Raw genomic sequence first — 21076 nt, 5'->3', positions numbered from 1 at the left:
GGAAAGAATGTACCACACAAGGTCTTGATAATGATTTAACTTAGAAGAACTTAAACGACGTTTACCACTTAATATTTCATAGGGCACCAGGGTCTCATTATTGCAAAGAACAAAATAATTTCATCTATTATTTCATCTGAATATGCTAGTGATGCCAATTGCATTCACTGTTACCAGAATTATTCGACTAGGCATATACGTTTGGGACAAAAGCAAGATTTACTACTATGTTTTCATTGAAGTTCTTCACATCTGTGATATTTAATCCTTGGTTCAGTTTTTAATGAACTTGGCTATACAAACAGTCTACGAAAAAAGGGCAAATGTATCGATCGATGGGCACCACTGGAAAGACACAGAGGATGCTCATTTCTACGAAACATTTATCTTAGTGTTTTTTTTTTCATTTTTCATTCATGCTGTATTCGATTCGAATGCTGGCACTGATAAATGTGCATCAAGTAGGATTCAACGATGGATTTAGAATACCATGAAAGTGTAATTAGGAAGCAAGTTTTTCTTTATATCCGGATTTTATCAGTTCGACATCGCATCAATCAATCATACTACACCCAAGAGACAGATACTAATACTTGTAACTCGAATAAAAAAATGATTGGGAGGCCACAGTATATTAAGAAGCTTGTGTGTGTCAGTGTAAGGATAAGTCTGCGTGTACATATGTTGATACAACTTTTCATATCAACCCACTGTTAATAATGGATTATAATGGTTGGTCTCTCTCATCGCAAACACCATTTATTTTCAGTTGTAGACAAACGGCCGGACACAAGAAATTAAAGACGAAACCAGCTTCACTATTACCCGAACGGGACGGTTTCTTTCGAACGCAGCCATCTCGTTATTTGGCATAATTTCCTAATTAGGAAAGATCTTTAATTGTAATAATCAGAGGGATGGGCTAAGTCTCTACTATGGGCAATAAAGGTATGGGAAAGAATGTTAAGATATAATTGCGACACAGCACTGTGATGTCACAGACCTGATCAGTTAGGAACCCGTGATATAGTATATAAGGAGAATAGGATTTGGATAACAACTACTTGTGTTTTCTTTCCAGTTTTTTTGGATGGTCTCTGGGTTATGGGTTCAAAAGTTTATTTACCTTTTGCTTGTTGGTTAACAGAGTGACACATATTGATCTAGAGGATAACTGTAACCACGTTCCAGATTTATACTATGTCATACAACTATAATACTTATTATTCTAATGAGAATGATCTAAACTATCAACCTTCAAATTATCATAATTACATACATGTTAACAATAATACTAGGAACAGTACTCCACAGCAAGAGTACAACGCCCCACAGCAAAACTACAATCCAGAAGCATATAATGATATACCGCATCAAAATAATCCAGAGGGATATAATAACAATCGAAGACGCCAATATATTCCATCAAACCCATATAGAACTAGCATAGACTTTCAAAATGAGATCCAACAAAATAATCCATCCGACCAAAATGAAAATTATCCATACATAAGGCATGACAACTACGACGAGGAAAATGATTTAAGCAATAGCGTAATTAACACATATCTAAGAAATGATGATAGTTTTGAATTCGAAAATAGTGATGATGATGATCTTGACAATCAAAGTTTGGCTACTGCAGATAAACTAAAGATAAAATCACAGATTCACAATTTGTCATCGTACACACTGTCATCTAATGCTTCATCAGTTGAAACTATGGTTTCACAAAGGGATGTAACTCATCACAGTTATAATACACTATCAAACGCTCCAATAAGAAGAGATACCGTCACAAGGAAATTTCAGTTACAAAATGGTAATTTTGTATTTGACTCACCTATTAGTCCATCATTGTTAATACGTTACAATGATGCAGCTGCTAAACGTCAATATGCTTTAACCAATGAATTCAAATTTATGAGATACCAAGCTATAACCTGTGAACCAAATGAACTTTTACAGGAGAATTTTTCAGTAAGACAATTACAGTACATGGTTCCTAGAGAAACAGAATTGTTAATAACTGTCACAATGTATAATGAAGATCATATTTTATTGGCGAGAACATTAAGAGGTGTTATGAAAAATATCAAACATATGATCAAGAGAACAAATTCAAGTGTTTGGGGTCCTGAGGCATGGAAAAAAATCGTTGTTTGTGTTGTCTCTGATGGGAGATCAAAAATTAATGAAAAAGCATTATCCTTATTGAGTTCATTGGGTTGTTATCAAGATGGGTTCGCTAAGAAAACCATCAATAATAAAAATGTTAATACACATGTTTATGAACACACGACCTTAATGAATATTACAGATATTAATGAACAAACTGGAATGATTAATATTGAATGTGATGAAAATACAGTCCCAATTCAATTATTATTCTGTTTGAAAGAGAAAAACCAAAAGAAGATAAACTCACATAGATGGGTATTTGAAGGGTTTTCTGAATTATTACAGCCACATATTATTACTTTATTAGATTGCGGTACCATGCCCGGCAATGAGTCGATATATAATTTATGGAAGGAGTTTAAGAATCCTCAAGTAGGAGGTGCATGTGGTGAAATCAAGACTGATATTGGTAAATATGGTAAGAATCTTTTAAACCCATTGGTTGCATCTCAAAATTTTGAATACAAGATGTCCAATATTCTCGATAAAACCACCGAATCGAATTTTGGATTTATTTCTGTCTTACCAGGTGCATTTTCCGCTTATCGTTTTGAAGCTTTACGAGGTGAGCCATTAACGAAATATTTTCTAGGTGAATATATGGAGGCTGATCAAAGTGCATTTCATTTCTTCAGCTCTAATATGTATTTGGCAGAAGATCGTATCTTATGTTTTGAGATTGTAATGAAGAAGAATGCCAATTGGATTTTGAAATATTGTAAAAATTCATTTGCGACAACTGATGTACCTACTTCAGTATCTGAATTTATCATGCAAAGAAGACGTTGGTTGAATGGTTCCTTTTTTGCATCGATTTATTCATTATCTCATTTTGGAAGGATCTGGACCAGTGGCCATTCTCTTTTCCGTAAATTCTTTTTACAGATAGAATTTATCTATATTCTTATCAACACCGTCCTATCGTGGTTTGCATTAAGTTCATTTTTCCTAGTCTTCAGGATCCTATGTCTATCGGTTGCATTATCCTATTCCACCGTGTTCAATGTTCTAAGTGTTGTATTCTTTTGGTTATATGGTATTTGCGTCGCATCCACTTTTATCCTGTCATTAGGTAATAAACCTAAAAGTAGTCGACTATTCTATATGGTGACAATTATATTCTTTGCGGTTGTGATGTTGTATATGATTGCTATTAGTTGTTTCCTTACCGTGAAATCTGTCGAGGTGTTTATTGCCAGTGAACAAGAACATGATTACTCCACATTATCTGAAAAGATTGAAGAATTTTTTGTTGATGACAATTTCAGAAATCTCGTTATCTCAATCGGATCTACATACGCATTGTACATTATCAGTTCCTTATTGTATATGCAGCCGATGCATATGTTGACCAGTTTCGCACAATACGTTCTTTTGAGTCCCTCTTACATCAATGTATTGAATATTTACGCGTTCTGCAACCTGCATGATATTTCATGGGGTACGAAGAGCAGTGGAGATGAGAAGGAGAACAACAATGTGGCGGACCTCGTCAATGGTGTTATCAAGAGCGGTAGTAACGGTGAATTCGAATTAGAAGTGTTAATAAAACCGACTGAGATTCAAGAGAATTACGATAAGCGTTTATCGAACCTTTATGCGGTTGCAGAGAAAGATGACGGGACTACATCAGAGGCGCCGGTGACTTTGTCATACGAGGAGAGAAAACTTGGATACAACAGTAGTGTGAGATCTTTGTTGATCATTCTATGGCTAATAAGTAACTTCGTGGTGGTGACGATTGTATTGGAGAGTGGTGGTATCATCGATTACATACTGACTCAAGGTTACAAGGATTCCAGTAGCGATGTGAATGTTGCTCATGTAGTGTTGCCTACACAAACGAAATACTACTTCAATGTGCTACTATGGTTAGTAGCCTTCAATGCGGTGATTCGATTCTTTGGATGTGTTTATTACCTGGTGTGTCTTCCACTTAAGAAGCTTAACTATGAGAAGCGCGAGCGCGCCCTAGTATAGCAGGGGACCTGCGAGTGTGGAGGTGGGGGGGTAGTCGTGTAGTGTATGTAAAAAAGTTAATATTATGACAAATGCTACTATGGAACATCATGGCGTGTGACCGGCCGTGACTTGTGTGTAAAATGAGGCATGCCCGCATGGCGGCGTGAGAGCGTGAGAGCGTGAGAGTGCAGTTGGCTGTTACCCGATCAGTGTCACGTGAATAAGTACCCACACACGAACACCGGGTAACCGGACCCGAGCGCTGCCGTCTCTGCAGTCTCTCTCGAAAAGGGAAAACAGCAACAAAGCGCTCATCTCCCTTGGCCTCCCCGCTGACAAACGCCTGCACAGCGCGGTATTTTATGTGTGTTTTGTGCTTTTTTGTGTCCCGGGGACGCGGCCAATCGTGTTTCTGCCGCTGCGGCATTTTCGTCCCGAGACAGCTCCCAGCTGCGGTGTCTGGGTGCGCGTCTTCTCTCCTTTTCTCTTTGCCGTTCGCGCGGAACCCAGCACAGAAACACAAAAACGAACACAGACACAAACACAAAAACAAAATTGACGAACTGGAAATTCAAAAACCGTTTCGAAACCTTCTCAAATGGCAAATTATATCCATAATAGACAATCACCATAATAGAAGATTGGTAATTATAATGTAACGCAAGGTAATAAAATACAATATAACATGGTCGCAATTGCACTTCAAGAAAATTTATTTTCCAATTCTTCTATCACTATCAATCTGCTAATCTTCTATGTAATTGAAATTATATATATATAGATATATATTGTTATTGTTTTATTTGTACTTATATTGCGGTCTCTTTGTTTCAGTGTTTGCACTTTCGGACTCACCAGACAAAAAACATTTGGATTGGGTCTATAAAACTAACAAAGGTCTAACAGTCATCTCGTCTTCATCTGCTCCTGGGATCTCTTTTTTCATTTCTAGCGTTTAATTAGCTGTTTTATTATTCCGTTCTGTTTCTTAGCATCCAAAAAATACACATATAATCGACAATGAAATTTTCTGCTGTTGCTATCGCCTCAGTGGCTGCTATGTCCGCTATGGTTTTCGCCGACGACGCTACTACTACTGACGTGACCACCACCACTACGTCAAAGAGTACTCACAAGTACGGTAAGTTCAATAAGACTTCAAAGTCTCATGCCCCAAAGAACACTGGTACTCACAAGTACGGTAAGTTCAACAAGACTTCCAAGTCCCACGCTCCAAAAAACACTGGTACTCACAAATACGGTAAATTCAACAAGACTTCAAAGTCCCACGCTCCAAAGAACACTGGTACTCACAAGTATGGTAAGTTTAACAAGACTTCAAAGTCTCACGCTCCAAAGAATACCGGTACTCAGAAATACGGTAAGTTCAACAAGACACCAAAGTCCCACGCTCCAAAGAACACCGGTACCCACAAATACGGTAAATTCAACAAGACTAAACATCAAAAGTCCACCAGTTCTCCACAAGCTAAGGCTGTCTCTGCCAATGGCGCTCCATCCAACTTCGGTGCTGCTGGTGCCTTCGGTTTAACTGCCGGTGGTGCTTTCATCGCTGGTGCTTTAATGCTATTGTAATAATGACGATATGTTCTGGGTTCAAAAATGTATTTTTTTGAATGTATATCTCTTTATCACAACATCATGCACTTTTTCTAACAGTATAATAAATTAATACAGTAATAATAAAAAAAACAAAAATACAAAAAAAAGAAAACTAATTTACAAAGAAGACTATAATGTAACAATGTTGATTTAGTTAGGAAGAAGAATCATCGAAAATGAATTTGTACCAAACATGTCTGTTTCCTTTTTTTACTAAGAAATTAAGATACCAATAATAAAATGATTGGATTTGAGACATAGTTTGGTCCTATTCTGATTCTTCCTTCATAACCTATGTGTGCCCAACTTCCCCTCGGAGCCGAAGCGTTCTCTTCTAATCGATCAATTAGCATCTGCTCGTATCCTTGGTCACGTCTCAATGTGTGTGAACTTTACTAACAGTCAAACTATTTCATGTGGAATAATAACGTGTGTGTTTTAGTTATTTTCTGCGAACAAATAAGATACTTTGACTGCTATGTAAAATGAGATGAGAACAAGTACAGTTGATGAATGTCGCAAAGAAGCGTTCGTTTCTGTTTAAAATTAAATATGTTCGTTTTTATAATGCTTTTTATACCAAGTTATATGTAATTAACAACTAATAAATAATGTGTGTCAATAAAACTAGAAATTTTGTTTCAAAATTGTATCAGAATTAATATATTTCAGTATTTCAATATTTTCATTTTTCACTAACCTTGCCATACTGGAAAAAAACAATAATAACTAATATATATTAAATGTAAATAAACACAACACTTCATAACGCACTCAATCGTTTCATTGCGTAGTATATATAGCGACACCTCTGCATTTATGGGAACCAACTAAAACTTATCAACTCGACAACCATACATGAATGAACCAAAATAAACCAAACCAACAGCATATCCTACAGAGTCAATCAAGAATCAACAGAATAAATGAACTGTACAAAAATAAAACTGCTTCGAAGACACAGGACAGTAAAGTAAATGCAAGTAAGCAAAGTGCAGTAAAGAATCCATTTGTCTCCACACCGGTTTCCAATGATGAACCTTACGAATCGAGTGAATCCGATATGGATGAATTACAATATACGCCAAAATTAAAATCAAGATATAATGTTAGGACCAATAATGCATCCCCATCGCCTACGGAGAAGGATTCATTATTATTCAAAGTGAAAGCAACATCTAAACCAAGAGTACGAAAAACATCGTCCACAAAAGTCATATTAGGTGATCCACTGCCGTTACCTTACGATACACACAGAATAACGAATAACAAAGGGGACGTTACAACAGTGGATGGTAAACGTAAATTAATGGAGAGTAAGTGGCGTAATTTAATGGTAAACTCCAAGGAAAACGTGAGGTCTAAATTCAATGAACAAAGGTCGTTTTCAGAGGGAGGTAAGAAACCAAAAGAGAACCAAAGAATATCATCAGTGAGATTTATGCCGGTAGCGAATGAACATACTACGTTACTAGAATTAAAGAACAAACTCATTGCTAACGGACATAAATTAGACTCTATTATTCAAGCATTGAACTCTCAAGAGAAAAAACAGCATCTAGAGCACACAAAGAACATTAAGCCTTCAAAATATGATTATAAAGAAATAGTAAATAGTTTACTATGGGCCATTTGTATTATTATTTTAACTATTTGTAATCTATACGTATATAAATATTTGTAATATTAATTAAGATCTTGATATGTTTTTATATGTCATTAAAAGTGACTTATATATGCTATGAACGACTCTGGACCCGGGTTTAATATGGGGTTACATTATATACAGGAAACGCCAGTGGTGCCTGGAAGTCGTAAAGTTCAACTGTCGAATGAAATTCAAATGGGATCACTCATCAAAATCGTTTTTAGGAGGTCTTCCATCTTCACTCCTCATATATAAATCAATTGCTGTTGAAAAGGCAGCGAAACCAGCGCATCCAATAAGAGCAGCCTGGGGACCACTCTTGAAAGCAAGCCCGCCACCAGTAATACAGCCTGCCGCAACACCATTGTAGATATCATTTTTAGCTCTCAGGGACTCGACAACGCACTCAGCACCTGAGTATATCATACCCATGTAACCAAAATTCTTGGCACTCGAGTATGATCTCTTACCCATGTCAGCGAATTGTAATTTTATCTGCTGTTTAAATGGTAAATCTGCAATGTTCTTTACATTGGTGGGGAGTAAACCCTTACCTTTCCCGGTAACATCACTTGGCATTGGTGTATGTAAAGGCGTATCGTAAGCCATCGACGCCATAAACAAACCAAATACACCACCCAGCGCAAAACCTGTTACGCCACTGATCAGAAATTTCCCAGGACATGAACTCATGAAATTGATCATCATCTCTGCACCTTTATCACCTTGTTCTTCTGGTGTCATTTCACCAAACGACTTCTTAGGAGGAGGAGGTTGACATAACTCCAAACCGAATCCATTGTAACCCATTTTATCTTATTGAAGTGCTGCAGTTTGCTACCACTTCTGCGTATTTACCTATTATGCAAAGCTTTACTATCTTAGTCTGTTCAATTTAACCTTGCTTATATATGATTAGGTAGTCATGCACACCAGATCACACCAAGCCATGATAAGCAACCCTTTTCCAATCGTGATGACCTCTGCATGTTCATTATTTGATATTGTTCTTGTCACTTACTTATGGCGCGACGCTCTCTAACTAAGCGCAGCGAAGTGATCCTGCCTAGAGGCAATCCCTCTAGATGAGCCTAACCATTTCGTTGAAATGCTATGAAGTTGATGTTTAATTTGAACGTGCCTCTCTTTAAACACGCTGTACCCTAACATCTTAAACTTCAATACAGACTAGTGTGCATCCCAGTACACTTCATTCCCGAAGTCAGTCAATTTACCTAATTATCGCCTTTGCTGTTCTTCTGCCTAGCTTCCTGGTCCAGAGAGCTCACTAGGCAGAGCACAAGTTGGTCCGTAGACAGGGGACCAAATCTCTAGGCAGACAGCAAAAGTTGGCGTTTGAGCCTAACTCTCGCTTCATCTAGGCGGAGCGGTCGCTTAATAGTGGCGAGGACCGTCGAGAACCGAAAAAGAAACTAAAGGAAAATTTTATAGAGATCAAGTTTCACAAGGTTACCAGTGATGAGATGAGATGAGATGAGATGAGATGCGATGAGGTGAGGTGACGTGGAAGTTTAAAGGATCTGGAGTCGAACAACATTGCCTATCTTGAGATGGTTCTTTAGAACCTAGTTTTGTCTGCTAGAACGACTTCTTCCCAAACATTTATTAATCCCAAGTCGTTTTGAGATAACAGTATTAGTAATATTTCTAAGTGAGTTTTAAAATAATCAATTTCTAATAGGTTTTGTAAATACGAACCTGGAGAGATAAAGTTTTTGTTAAGTTCGAAGTTATTTCAAATGACTATGTCCGATGCTTTGAATCCTTTGGTGGACAGCATCATTTCAAATCCAATTAAGTTTAAGACTAGCACAAAATTGACTGACTCTATAAAGAGTGACGACACATCTTCATACATTGTTATTGGAGCTTCTAAAAAAATGGAACTAAGAAGCAAACGTGTTGCAGGCGCTGAAAGTCGTGGTGATGACAGTTCGACTAATGATAAAATGCATAAGAAGCAAAAGAAGAAGAAGAAGAAGTTACCAACGTCGATGAGCGAAGCTCTAGCAATGTACACTACCAAAGATCAAAAGAGTGAAGATCTAAGTGACACAGATTATAACACTTTAGAATCAGAAGAGGGAAACATGGAGCTTGAAGTGAAAAAGGACGACAATACACAACAGCACAATGGATATGATCATGAAGATAGTGAGGAGGATCCAGACTTCAAAGAAGAAAAATCACAAACAGGAGAAACTACAAGCGTTTCGAGTAATGGAAGTTCAAGTGAGAACGAAGTATTTCATGAGGCAAAAGAATATGCAGATAACGAAGATATAGGTGAAGATATAGGTGAAGATATAGGCGAAGGCATTTACCAGAAAATAGACAATAATAAGGACCATAAACGTCAACGTAGCCAGTTAGAGGAATCAGAAGTGTCAGAAAATGACACTACCAAAGATGATGATGAAGTAGATGAAAAGGCTGAACTACAAAAAGAAAAAATGGAATTTGAAACTGAGAAGCTGAAAAAAATGGAAGCAAATGAAAAAAAAAATGCAAAAGTTGTAGAACCTATTAATTCTGAAATATTATCTAATTTCTATCAATTTAACGAGGACGTTGATGATATTGGCACCAATAAAGATTCACGCATAATAAAGAATTGGGGTCCTATATTATCCGGGTTAAAACCCTGTGGACTATTAAATCATGGTGTCACTTGTTATACCAATGCTGCTGTTCAAGCCATGTTGCACATACCTGCTATTCAGCATTATCTATTTGATATTTTAAGAAACAACAAAGATTATATAACTGATATTATCAAACCAAATTCCGTTTCTTACATATTGTCACAGACTAGCAAAAAAATGTGGTGGAAAGATTCAAAAAAGACAAGTAAAACCTCTGCTAACTACATTGATCCTAAGAAATTGATAGCTGCTCTGGAGCAAATCAATTGTATGATGAGTGAATGGCAACAAGAAGACTCTCACGAATATTTCATGTCTTTAATGTCGAGATTACAAGAAGATTCGGTTCCAAAAGGGAAAAAAATGACCGAATCCATAATATACGATATTTTCGGTGGGTTGTTAAAGCAGGAAGTTACTTGCAAGAGTTGTGGAGAAATATCTAAAACTGAGCAACCGTTCTATGATCTGTCGCTTCACTTAAAAGGGAAGCATAACAGACACCAAACTAATTCAACTGATAGTGCTACCACAAACTATCCTGCTGGAAATAGTAACAAGATTGAAGAATCATCAACTAAAGAAGGAGCTGCTGATTCAGTCAATAATGCGAATAATCAACTTAATCCAGAAAATGGTATTCAAGACGCTTCTACTAGCAGATTCAGTATTGAAAAGTCAATTGGTGATTTTTTCAATCCAGAATTGATTAAGATGGATAAAGAAAAGAAAGGTTATGTTTGTGAAAAATGTAAAAAAACTACAAATGCAGTCAAACGTAACACCATTCTAAGAGCACCAGAGACATTGTTAGTACATCTTAAGAAGTTTAGATTTAATGGCCAATCATCATCTAAAATGAAACAAGCTGTTTCTTACCCGATGTTTTTGGATTTAACTAGTTATTGTGATAAAACTAAATCAAAACTTCTGGTCATGTATCAATTAATCAGTGTTGTGGTACATGAAGGTAGATCTCTATCATCAGGTCACTATATCGCTCATTGTAAGCAACCAGATGGCACATGGGCTACTTATGATGATGAATATACTAATATAATTTCTGAGAGAAATGTTTTAAAAGAGCCAAATGCTTATTATTTGGTATATACTAGGTTAACCCCGCGTGAGATCAAGTTTTCTAAGCATATTACCAATAAAGAAGTTAGTATACCAATGCAAACACAGCAACAGAACTCAAATCAAAGGCCTAATTCATCCTCTTCAAATAATTCTGCTTTCTCATCACCATCACAATATAAAAGAACCGGTGGCAATAATAATAATCGTAAACAATTTAAAAAGAATAAAAAAAGAAGACTAAACAAATATTGATGTTACTAATACTTCAATAAGAACAAATTGCATCTTATCGAGATTAAAAATATTTTTCTTAATTTCAATTAACCACAAAGATTTTATCATTTAATTCTGAAATCTTTTCTATGTAAACTACTTCTTTGCATATATTGCATTTAAACTTTATAATCTGACAATTAAATATATTAATGGTCAAATCAAGTCCTATTATTAAATCGTTCGATATTTTTGTATTTAGTTTTAAAATCTCTTTATACAAAATTATACCATTTTATTTACAAGTTTAATAGATACTGCTACATTTTTATTTATGCAAAACCAGCTTATTTTCTCATGGCTCAACTTTAATACCCATGCTCTTTGCAACACCAATTATGGATTTCACAATTCCTTCCATTTCTAAGATCTTATGTCTATCATCAGTCTTCTTTATTTTGGCAATTTCATATATATGTTTCAAAGATAATGTACCCACTATTCTATCAGGATTATTCGTATCTGGGGTTCCGTGTCCCTTTTCCATACCTAGAGCTTTCAATAAAAGATAACCTGTTGGTGGAGACTTCAATTCAAATGAAAATGATCTGTCTGGTTTGATGGTAATAAGAACTGGAATTGGAACACCTGGTTTGAAGCTGGCGGTCTTGGCATTAAATTCTTTACAAAAATCTATAGCTTTTATACCTTTGGAACCTAAAGCTGGTCCGACTGGCGGTGTTGGAGCTGCTTGACCTGCGCCCACAATTAATTTTACAAGTAAATTTTTGGTAGCTTGAGACATCAGTACTGATGTTTTTGAATATCCTCTTATTCCCTACCTTTCATAAATAACTTGTTTTAAAAGTCTTTAGACTCTAAAAGAATATATATATATATATATATAAATATTCATTTTTCAATATTAATTTTGTTAAGAACGCCAGTCGAAAAAGCATAATGAAAACATTATAAATGTTAAAACATGAAATATGATAAATGATACAGGTGGTAAAATCAAATCAAAATTTGGGTTTAATTATTGCAGTTTTGTAGCGCTTAAACAATTGTTTATATACATAATAATTATTTGATAAGTGATCGTTATATACAAAATGAATCCCGGTGATAATAAATTGAATTGATCATTCAATGGAAAGGATTAAGAACGGACAAACCTTGTACAAATAAGAAAAGTATGCCGATTATTACAATGGATTCAAGAACAGATAACGATGTGTTAATGTATCGTCTTGAAGGACAACTGATTTTTCTTGGAGTTTATATATTCTTTTATTAGTCATAAAATTGGCAATGACAGCTTTAGCTATCATAGTATTACATACATCGCATCATGATGCTGAGATGAAGGAACATTAAGTAACAATTTCTTACAGCTGAATTGTTTCAAAAAAGTTTCTATGTATATATATCAAATTAAATGTTCTACCTTTAGCAGTAATGGCTCTGGACAACTTCATTGAAAAGTCACATAGTAGACGGTCAAAATAAAATAACGATGGTTATGATGCGTTGTGATGGTTATCAGCAGCTTGTTGTTTCTTTTTCTTCTTCTCTAAACCAGCTATATGTGCTTCACTTTGGTCGACCTTAGTATGCGTATGGCATTTACTATTTACGACAGTTGATTGATCACCATTTTCGATGACATAACACATATCTATGCTTTCCATCCATGGATCAGACATGACCTCATCGATATTCGCTCTGCATGCTGGAGCTAGATCAACCATACGGCTAATGATACTCTGTGATTCCTCAGGTAAGGAATGATACAATCTTTGTGGACCAATATTGGTATTTTTTGGATCCGATGGGTTATTTGAATTTTTATCATTATTACCAGTGGTGGTAGCATTATCATATGAAGGTGGCTCTGGTGTTTTTGTAACTAGTGAACTTAAAGAATCACAATCACGTCCTGAACAAAATAATTTAAAGGAGTTATCACGTAACTTTGGAATTTTCCAAGGAAATTTCTTTAATACCATACATACAAAAATGATTGCCGCTGACCAAATATCAACTGGACGTGGATCGTATTTTGAAAATATACAAACTTCAGGTGCTAAATAAGGATCACTTCCAACAATACCACTAGCTTCTACTAAAGTTTTAGAGAATGGATATGAGAAAACAACGGCTGCACCAAAGTCAATCAATTTTACGATACCTTGGTTATTAATAACACAATTGTCCAGTTTTAAATCTCTGTGTGACAAACCGATTCCATGTAAGTATTGAACACCAGTTAAAATCTGCTTAAAACAACAGCATATTTCTTCATATGACATTTTATTACTCATTACAATGGCGAATAAATCATATTCACAATATTCCATAACTTGGTAGATTCTATTGGATTCATAAGAAATTTCAATGGTTTCAATAATATTTGGATTACGTAAAGTTGTACCAATGCAGTACTCCGATGTAATTTTTTTGATATAATCACGTTTGCTTTCGTTTTCAAGTTTTTGTCTAAACTCTTTGACAGCAAATACTTTAGCATCTGTTATTCTTCTCATCAATTTCACACTTCCTCCCGCACCTGCGCCCAAATCTTCTCCTGATCTTTCATATCTCCTTGAAAAAGGTAGTTTCGTATCATCAGAGTTGGAATATAATGTATCATTGGCATTGGCACTACTACCGTAGAAATTTGGTGTCAAACTTTGTGTGTTCAATTGTGTAGACATTCTGTCTGGAATACTAATAGAACCGTTAGTTGTTATTTTTGAAGGTACGGCTAATGGGGCAGCATTTGAAGAACCACTAATACTGGTACCAGAATTCTTCTTAAATATATTTTTTAAATTTGAGACAGACGAATAACTGCCCTTTGGAGCACTTTGAATCGACACATGTTCATTTAAAGAAGGCGTAGAGCTAATAGTGGCATCTGAGAAGGAAGATGGTTGTCTTGAAGATTGATAAATACTGCTTTGTCTAGCACGGCCAGGTTTTGGAATTGCGGTAGCAGCTGTTGATGTTGTATAGGTTGTATTTAAACTTCCGTTCACAGTGGTATGGGTTGTTGAATAAGAGCTGGAACCGTAAATATCTTTTGAACTTTTTGAAAAAAATAAATTACCTAATTGAGATGATAATGAATTTGATCGAGATACAGATCCTGCTTGAGATGTACTATTTTCCATAGATGATTTTTGTAATTTTTGTTTTGAGATTATGAATCTTGGTTCAACGGAGTCCACAATTGGCGAAGAAATTACATTGGAGTCAATTGCAGAAATATTACTTGGCATGCTTCCACCATATGCTTCAATCCATGAATTTGTTACAGAGGAGCCACTACTACTAGTTCCTGCTCTTTCTTTATTGGAGTTAGGAACAGAATATGGGATACTAGATGATAAAGATGGAATCTGTCTCATTTGATTAGAGCTTGAATAAGCCCTACCACTTCTTCGACGTTGAATAGTATCACCGTACGAGCTTCCATAAGCAGTAGAACTAAACACATTTTCATTTGAAATAACAGAATTACTACCGACCCTTGTGTTAACAGTTGTACCATGCATAGTAGCGGTATGAGCTGAATTTGAATCTAAAAAACTTGAGGACAAGCCACTCTTCGAATCTAATGGACTATTTATCGGATTTCTAAGTCTTGAAGATGCAGCATCATTTGGACCAGCCTTAAAATACATGCTCTCATCACCAGGTCTTGTATTGACAATCGCACTAGCACTCTGCGCACTATCAGTATCATCATCTTCTGAGTCTAATTGAGTAACAGTTGTCACGCTTGCAACTGAAGCTCTAGGCATGCCGGTGCCATAAATAATCGGTCTTGGAGGAAGAGAAGAACTAGAAGAAGTATTTGAAGTTGTAGAAGCGACATCTTCAGCAATTGAAGGTACCGGGCTTCCTTGTTTGAGCTGTGCATTGTCCTTCTTTTCTTGTAACAATCTAGTCAAAGAAGACATGTCTGCGGTTTGCTGCCTTTGCTTTGCTTTCCGTTGCAGCAGTAAATTAATCGATCTCTATACCCAAAGTCAAAGATTTGAATAAAAAATAACCTGTTACAGTAAAATGACCTGTAGTATTAGAAATATAGATACTCTTATATCTAAACAATTGTATTTTTAAAATACTATCAAGATTCCTTTACTGGCACTTTGTTTCAGAGATTATTCTGGGGGAGTTATTTTCCAAAATAAAAATATTAGGTAACACCTCTGCAATATCCTTGTCCCTGCTACAATAACAAAAACTAATATTGAAACCAAAACTGATACTAACAGCAATAAATAACTTAAATGAATAGAATAACATAAGTTCAGGATAAACATGAATCATCTTAGTAATTACAATAAATATGAATCAAGATTGAGGTTTATTGACTGCGTCTCTCATTGAATGGGTTGGTTCTCAATTCGTAAATTTCAAAATTTAAAGTTACTCCTAATAGCTAGGTACCCGGCCGCACTTTACGCTGCAAGCATTAATACGACGACAGTGAAGACGACAGCGACAGATAATGATGGATGTGATAACTATATATAGACAGAGGCATCCTTAGGATGGAGAACTGCCAGCAGATTACTGTTATGAATTATGATCGGTTAGAATTGCTAAAATTATATTGAGTCTGTATTATATATGCTTTTTGTTCAGGTTGAATCCTTTTGAAGTTGAGTTTCGTTCTCAGTTAATAACTTTTCATGCATTTCTCGTAGTTCCTTATAGGCGTCAGTTAGTGACTGAACGTTGTTCTTCAATTCTTGGATTTCTTTGTCCTTTGATGAGTTTTCAGAGGCATTTGTGTTGTTTTCTGTGTTTGCAGTAACCGTATTGATGCTGTTGGAATCTCTATTTGATTCTGTTAAGAATACGGACTCTTGATTTTTCATGTTATCAAGATAAGTTTCGAAATCTTCTAGTGGTGCTACTGTCTCGAAAGCTGGAGACTTGAATTGGTTCCAAATATCGTGCAAAGTTCCTTCTTTTTTATTATCGAAGATAGCTCTTTGCAAAGCTGGTAGTTTCTGCGTCTTGCCAGAGTCACTTTTAGAACCATTGAATAATTCAATATGCGAGGATTCTTTATATTGTGTGCTTATTAGAAGATTAGTTACGCTTCCTACGGAGTCCTGTTGAGTAGTTGCAGGAGAAATTGTCCTCAATATTTGCTTGGAGAAAATTTCAATAATCGATATTTTGCCAGTTGCATCACCAATTACTAATTGTGACCCGTCTAGAGATAACTGGGAACATTTAACATCTAAATCACTGATTTTGTTCATCAGGATCTGGCCAATGGCAAATAAATCCTGAGGCTTCTGATGCTCGTCCTGTCCAGGTAGAAGCTCCGTTAAGGAAAAGACTTTACCTTTGCTTGTCAATTTTTCACTTATAGACTGTGTTAAATTGACAATTCTATTCCCAGGTAATTGGTAGAATAGAGGTAGATTGAAACAACCTTTGCTCGTGCCGATGTATAGCGCCCTATCCGCTTGATCTAATGAAAGGGTAGCTACGGCATACGGTAAAGTAAACGTTACTAACAGTTTTGGTTGTAGTAAATTAGCATCATTGCTATCTAATTTCTTACCAATTGGCATTTGAGTGGCTAAAGTATTCAATTCGTAACATCTTACAGTAGCGTCCTGAGAAGCAGTATATAACTTTGTACCAGAAGATGAAAGATAGTCCCCATACGTAGTAGAGACTACAAAATCAGTAACAGCTAGGGTATGATCATGCAAAATTGCCACAGGTCTAGGTTCTTCAGAACTGACAAAATCGGTTGTTTGCCAGATCATTAAACGAGAATCCTTACCAGCAGTGACAATATACTTACCGCCTAAAATGGACTTGATCTTAGTGATGGCTTGATAATGCGCCATCGGTTTCACCGAGAGTAAAATACCTGAACTCACCTCCCAAACATAAACTTTGCCAGACGGCGTGGAGGCTAACAACAAATAAGGAATATTATCATTGGTACCGATGTCCGTTGAATTTGGGACAACCTCTAAACAGCTAACGATCTCTGGTAAAGGTAATCTCTGTTCCACTGATTCTCTCTTTTGTAATCCCGATATATCGTAGACATTGATCAATGCCTTCTTAGCTTGAGCAACAAATAAATATTTATCACCAACTTGAACGGCACTATTAAGTGAATCCACATTACATTGTCTTAGATTTGACTGTTCAAAAGAATGAATACTAGCAATAGCACCAGTAGCGTTGGTAGTGTATATAATTTGCTCGTTCATCAATCTCTAATATCGCTGATTCTTTGTGAGTTCACTGATAACAATCTCAAAAAGGGAAACTAGACTACACCAAAGCCATAGTGTAACTTAAGTTACCAATTGCATTGCTTCTTTTATAGACAATCATCTCTTCTATCTGATGCAATATAGCGATGAGATGACCTACAGCTACAGATTTGTCACTATAAAATTTTTCAAAGGCTAAAATGACCGCCCGGGTAATTAAAAAGGTTCAATTTAAAGCTTTAATTTATAAGATTAATAAGGCTTCTGAAACCTTTAATGAAGCAATCAAGGTGAACTATTTATGAATGTAAGTATGTAATTGCAATTGTTGCGGCAGGTACTATTTCAGTTGCCTCAGTTTCAGAGAATAAGGCATAGTGTGTAAGTGCTGTGTTTAGAGAAGAAGAACTTGTATCAGAAAACAACATTGAGATTATTAGAAGATGCCTTTGAACATTATTGGGACTGCTTTGATAGAAGGTACCGACAGTGTCCCGTATTTAAATGAGTTTATTAAAGTGTCACCGTTTTTGGCTGCTGGTTCGCTGGTCAAGTATTGGTCCCGTGGTGTCAGTAACATTTGGGAAAGAAATCTACACGGTAAGGTGTTTATTGTCACTGGTGCAACTTCTCAAAGCATGGGAACGGCTGTGGTGAGAAAGATGGCTGAATTAGGTGCACAGTTGATTATCCTTACACGAAATGTCGATGAGTGGGTCACGGACTGGTGTGAAGATTTGAGAAACGAAGCTGGTAATCAATTAGTATACGTTGAACAATGTGACATCAGTGATTTATTGCAAGTTAGAAAGTTTGTGACTGGATGGTTAGATAATTCTCCACCAAGAAGATTGGATGGTGTTGTGATAATGAGTGGTGATATGGAGGCATGTGGTATTCCTGGTTTTAGTAACAAGACCAGAAAATCCAGTGTTGATGGTCTGGAATTACAAATGAGTACTAATTTTGCTGGTATTTTCCACATGCTAGACTTGATGCAACCAAGTTTTAAAGCGCAACCGCCAGACCGTGATGTGAGAATCATTTTCACCACATGCTTCCTTCAAAGTCTCGGTGACGTGAATGTTGAAGATCCACTGTGGCAAAACGTTCCATACAACAAGAATTCATTGAAGTTCTTTGCCTCCAGTAAACTGCAGATGTCTTTATGTCTACTGGAGCTGCAGAGAAGAATATTTGGTGATGTTAGAAACAGGAAGGGACCCGACGGGGTCCAGAGAACAGGAAAGAACATCAGTTTCACGGTTGTTCAACCAGGGTTGATGAGATCTGCTACCTTGCGTCGCATAATCAGTAACGGGTCAGTGTTCTCGTTGATATTTTTGTACTGCATCATACTGTACCCTATATTATGGCTCTTCGTCAAGAGTGGAGCCAGAGGTGCCGAGACAATTCTTTGCACATTGATGACTCCAGAGCTAGAAGAAGTGAATGCTGATGAAACCAATTCAGTGAGATACTACACCGAATGCAAGACAGTGAAATTCGTAAGAAAAGAATTCGAAGACCTTGAGTTACAAAAACAACTTTATGACAATACCAAGAAACAAATTGAAGAAATCGAAAAACAATCCGCTAAGAAAAGAAACCTATCCAAGAAGAAGCGTTAAACGGATAGTCGTAGGCATAGCTTTGAACACCATTTACCAATAAACTTTTTGCATAAGCATATCTAAACCATATACAATAACAAATTGCAGTATTCACATATATATAGACAACAAATGACTACTTAAGTAACACTTATCGTATATATACGTCCAGACACCCACTATACAAAACCGAGGCATTGTTTGGAGTGACTGTATATTAGGGTGTCTGGGTGTAGTGTCTACACCCAGACACCCGCGTTATAATTTTTTTCAATTTTTCAATTTTTCAAAATAAATCACAATTTCTGGAAAGTTTTCTCTTTTCTCAAAGATGCTGTTACTCTCTGCATCGTTAACCCATGCAACACATCTTCTTTACCGCTCACTAAGCTGCATGAATCTATTGCACAAGGTGTGCAACCTCACTGCTCAACTGCATCCTCCTATGCACTTCTTGGTCCACAACCCTCAATAGAAATTCAGTCAGTTTCACAGCTTTCGTAGTGTTCGCAGTGGTCTTTTTTTTGCGACCGACGCACAAACTTTCGGTTTTGTTCAGCTCATCGCGTACCGGAAGTTTTTCACTTTCCACTGAACTAAATGAAGAGTTAATCCATTCAACAAACACATTTGTATTGTTTGTCTATTCGATAACTTATATACTTTTGGAACTGATATTTATACAACCAATTGATATATATAAGACACTTTACAGTTTTATTGCTTTGTTGTCTTTTTTTTTGTTTTCTTCTCCCCATAGCAAGATCTCCATCCCATAACATATCAATTTATTACAATGGTTGCCTACATTTCCAAGAAGAGAAAGTTAGTCGCTGACGGTGTTTTCTACGCTGAATTAAACGAATTCTTCACCAGAGAATTAGCTGAAGAAGGTTACTCCGGTGTCGAAGTCAGAGTTACTCCAACCAAGACTGAAATTATCATCAGAGCTACCAGAACCCAAGAAGTCTTAGGTGAAAACGGTAGAAGAATCAACGAATTGACTTTATTAGTTCAAAAAAGATTCAAGTTCAAGGCTGGTACCGTTGTCTTATATGCCGAAAGAGTTCAAGACCGTGGTTTATCCGCTGTTGCCCAAGCTGAATCCATGAAGTTCAAGTTATTAAACGGTTTAGCTATCAGAAGAGCTGCTTACGGTGTTATTAGATACGTTATGGAATCTGGTGCCAAGGGTTGTGAAGTTGTTATCTCCGGTAAGTTAAGAGCTGCCAGAGCTAAGGCTATGAAATACGCTGACGGTTTCTTGATCCACTCCGGTCAACCAGTCAACGACTTCATTGATGTTGCTACCAGACACGTCTTAATGAGACAAGGTGTTTTAGGTATCAGAATTAAGATCATGAGAGACCCATCTAAATCTAAGGTTGGTCCAAGAGCCTTACCAGATGCTGTCAACATTGTTGAACCAAAGGAAGAAGAAAAAATTTTGGTTGCTTCCGTCAACGACTACAGACCAGCTGAAGAACAAGAAGAAGTTGCTGCTTCTGCTTAAATAATACACCATATTTAATTAAAAAACCTTTTATAATTCAATATATGTATTGTCAGTAAATTCACATATTTTCAAACATATCTAAATAATATGTCTTCAGTAAAAATAAATGCCTTATCAAAAATTTCAATTCCAGCTATCGTAATTATTGAAAATGACTAACCTCTAGAATGTGCAATCAAAAAGATTTTGGATATCAGAATTGGAAAAAAGTCTCGAGAGCAAATAAAAGAAACATATATTAATAATGTATTGCTATTCACTAATATGTACTATTAGTCGTACAACTAGGATAATCA

General features: G+C 36.2%; 10 protein-coding genes across 10 annotated transcripts; 6 read left to right on the top strand and 4 right to left on the bottom strand.

Annotated features, from left to right (window-relative positions):
• Positions 1 to 1200: 1200 nt before the first annotated feature.
• Positions 1201 to 4161, top strand: TPHA0O01680 (uncharacterized protein; the record flags this gene model as incomplete). Its single annotated transcript, XM_003688521.1, has 1 exon — positions 1201 to 4161. The coding sequence occupies one exon, from the start codon at positions 1201 to 1203 to the stop codon at positions 4159 to 4161; it is 2961 nt and encodes a 986-aa protein (XP_003688569.1).
• A 1002-nt stretch (positions 4162 to 5163) lies between these two features.
• On the top strand, positions 5164 to 5739 carry TPHA0O01670 (uncharacterized protein; the record flags this gene model as incomplete). Its single annotated transcript, XM_003688520.1, has 1 exon — positions 5164 to 5739. One exon carries the CDS (start codon positions 5164 to 5166, stop codon positions 5737 to 5739), a length of 576 nt encoding a protein of 191 aa, XP_003688568.1.
• Positions 5740 to 6628: 889 nt separating this feature from the next.
• KAR1 (Kar1p) lies at positions 6629 to 7450 on the top strand (the record flags this gene model as incomplete). The annotated part of the gene is made up of 1 exon (XM_003688519.1): positions 6629 to 7450. One exon carries the CDS (start codon positions 6629 to 6631, stop codon positions 7448 to 7450), a length of 822 nt encoding a protein of 273 aa, XP_003688567.1.
• Positions 7451 to 7615: 165 nt separating this feature from the next.
• TIM22 (translocation channel protein TIM22) lies at positions 7616 to 8224 on the bottom strand (the record flags this gene model as incomplete). The annotated part of the gene is made up of 1 exon (XM_003688518.1): positions 7616 to 8224. The coding sequence occupies one exon, from the start codon at positions 8222 to 8224 to the stop codon at positions 7616 to 7618; it is 609 nt and encodes a 202-aa protein (XP_003688566.1).
• Positions 8225 to 9174: 950 nt separating this feature from the next.
• Positions 9175 to 11415, top strand: UBP10 (ubiquitin-specific protease UBP10; the record flags this gene model as incomplete). The annotated part of the gene is made up of 1 exon (XM_003688517.1): positions 9175 to 11415. The coding sequence occupies one exon, from the start codon at positions 9175 to 9177 to the stop codon at positions 11413 to 11415; it is 2241 nt and encodes a 746-aa protein (XP_003688565.1).
• A 316-nt stretch (positions 11416 to 11731) lies between these two features.
• On the bottom strand, positions 11732 to 12181 carry MRPL19 (mitochondrial 54S ribosomal protein uL11m; the record flags this gene model as incomplete). Its single annotated transcript, XM_003688516.1, has 1 exon — positions 11732 to 12181. One exon carries the CDS (start codon positions 12179 to 12181, stop codon positions 11732 to 11734), a length of 450 nt encoding a protein of 149 aa, XP_003688564.1.
• A 718-nt stretch (positions 12182 to 12899) lies between these two features.
• On the bottom strand, positions 12900 to 15347 carry NPR1 (serine/threonine protein kinase NPR1; the record flags this gene model as incomplete). Its single annotated transcript, XM_003688515.1, has 1 exon — positions 12900 to 15347. One exon carries the CDS (start codon positions 15345 to 15347, stop codon positions 12900 to 12902), a length of 2448 nt encoding a protein of 815 aa, XP_003688563.1.
• Positions 15348 to 16034: 687 nt separating this feature from the next.
• IPI3 (chromatin-binding/pre-rRNA-processing protein IPI3) lies at positions 16035 to 17645 on the bottom strand (the record flags this gene model as incomplete). The annotated part of the gene is made up of 1 exon (XM_003688514.1): positions 16035 to 17645. One exon carries the CDS (start codon positions 17643 to 17645, stop codon positions 16035 to 16037), a length of 1611 nt encoding a protein of 536 aa, XP_003688562.1.
• Positions 17646 to 18094: 449 nt separating this feature from the next.
• Positions 18095 to 19282, top strand: PBR1 (putative oxidoreductase; the record flags this gene model as incomplete). The annotated part of the gene is made up of 1 exon (XM_003688513.1): positions 18095 to 19282. The coding sequence occupies one exon, from the start codon at positions 18095 to 18097 to the stop codon at positions 19280 to 19282; it is 1188 nt and encodes a 395-aa protein (XP_003688561.1).
• Positions 19283 to 20060: 778 nt separating this feature from the next.
• RPS3 (40S ribosomal protein uS3) lies at positions 20061 to 20777 on the top strand (the record flags this gene model as incomplete). The annotated part of the gene is made up of 1 exon (XM_003688512.1): positions 20061 to 20777. The coding sequence occupies one exon, from the start codon at positions 20061 to 20063 to the stop codon at positions 20775 to 20777; it is 717 nt and encodes a 238-aa protein (XP_003688560.1).
• Between the last annotated feature and the right edge of the window lie 299 nt (positions 20778 to 21076).

Source organism: Tetrapisispora phaffii, chromosome 15 (genome assembly GCF_000236905.1).
Source record: "Tetrapisispora phaffii CBS 4417 chromosome 15, complete genome".
Lineage (NCBI taxonomy): Eukaryota > Fungi > Ascomycota > Saccharomycetes > Saccharomycetales > Saccharomycetaceae > Tetrapisispora > Tetrapisispora phaffii.
Note: the sequence above shows the minus strand (reverse complement) of the source record. Positions and strands in the feature narration are given on the sequence as shown.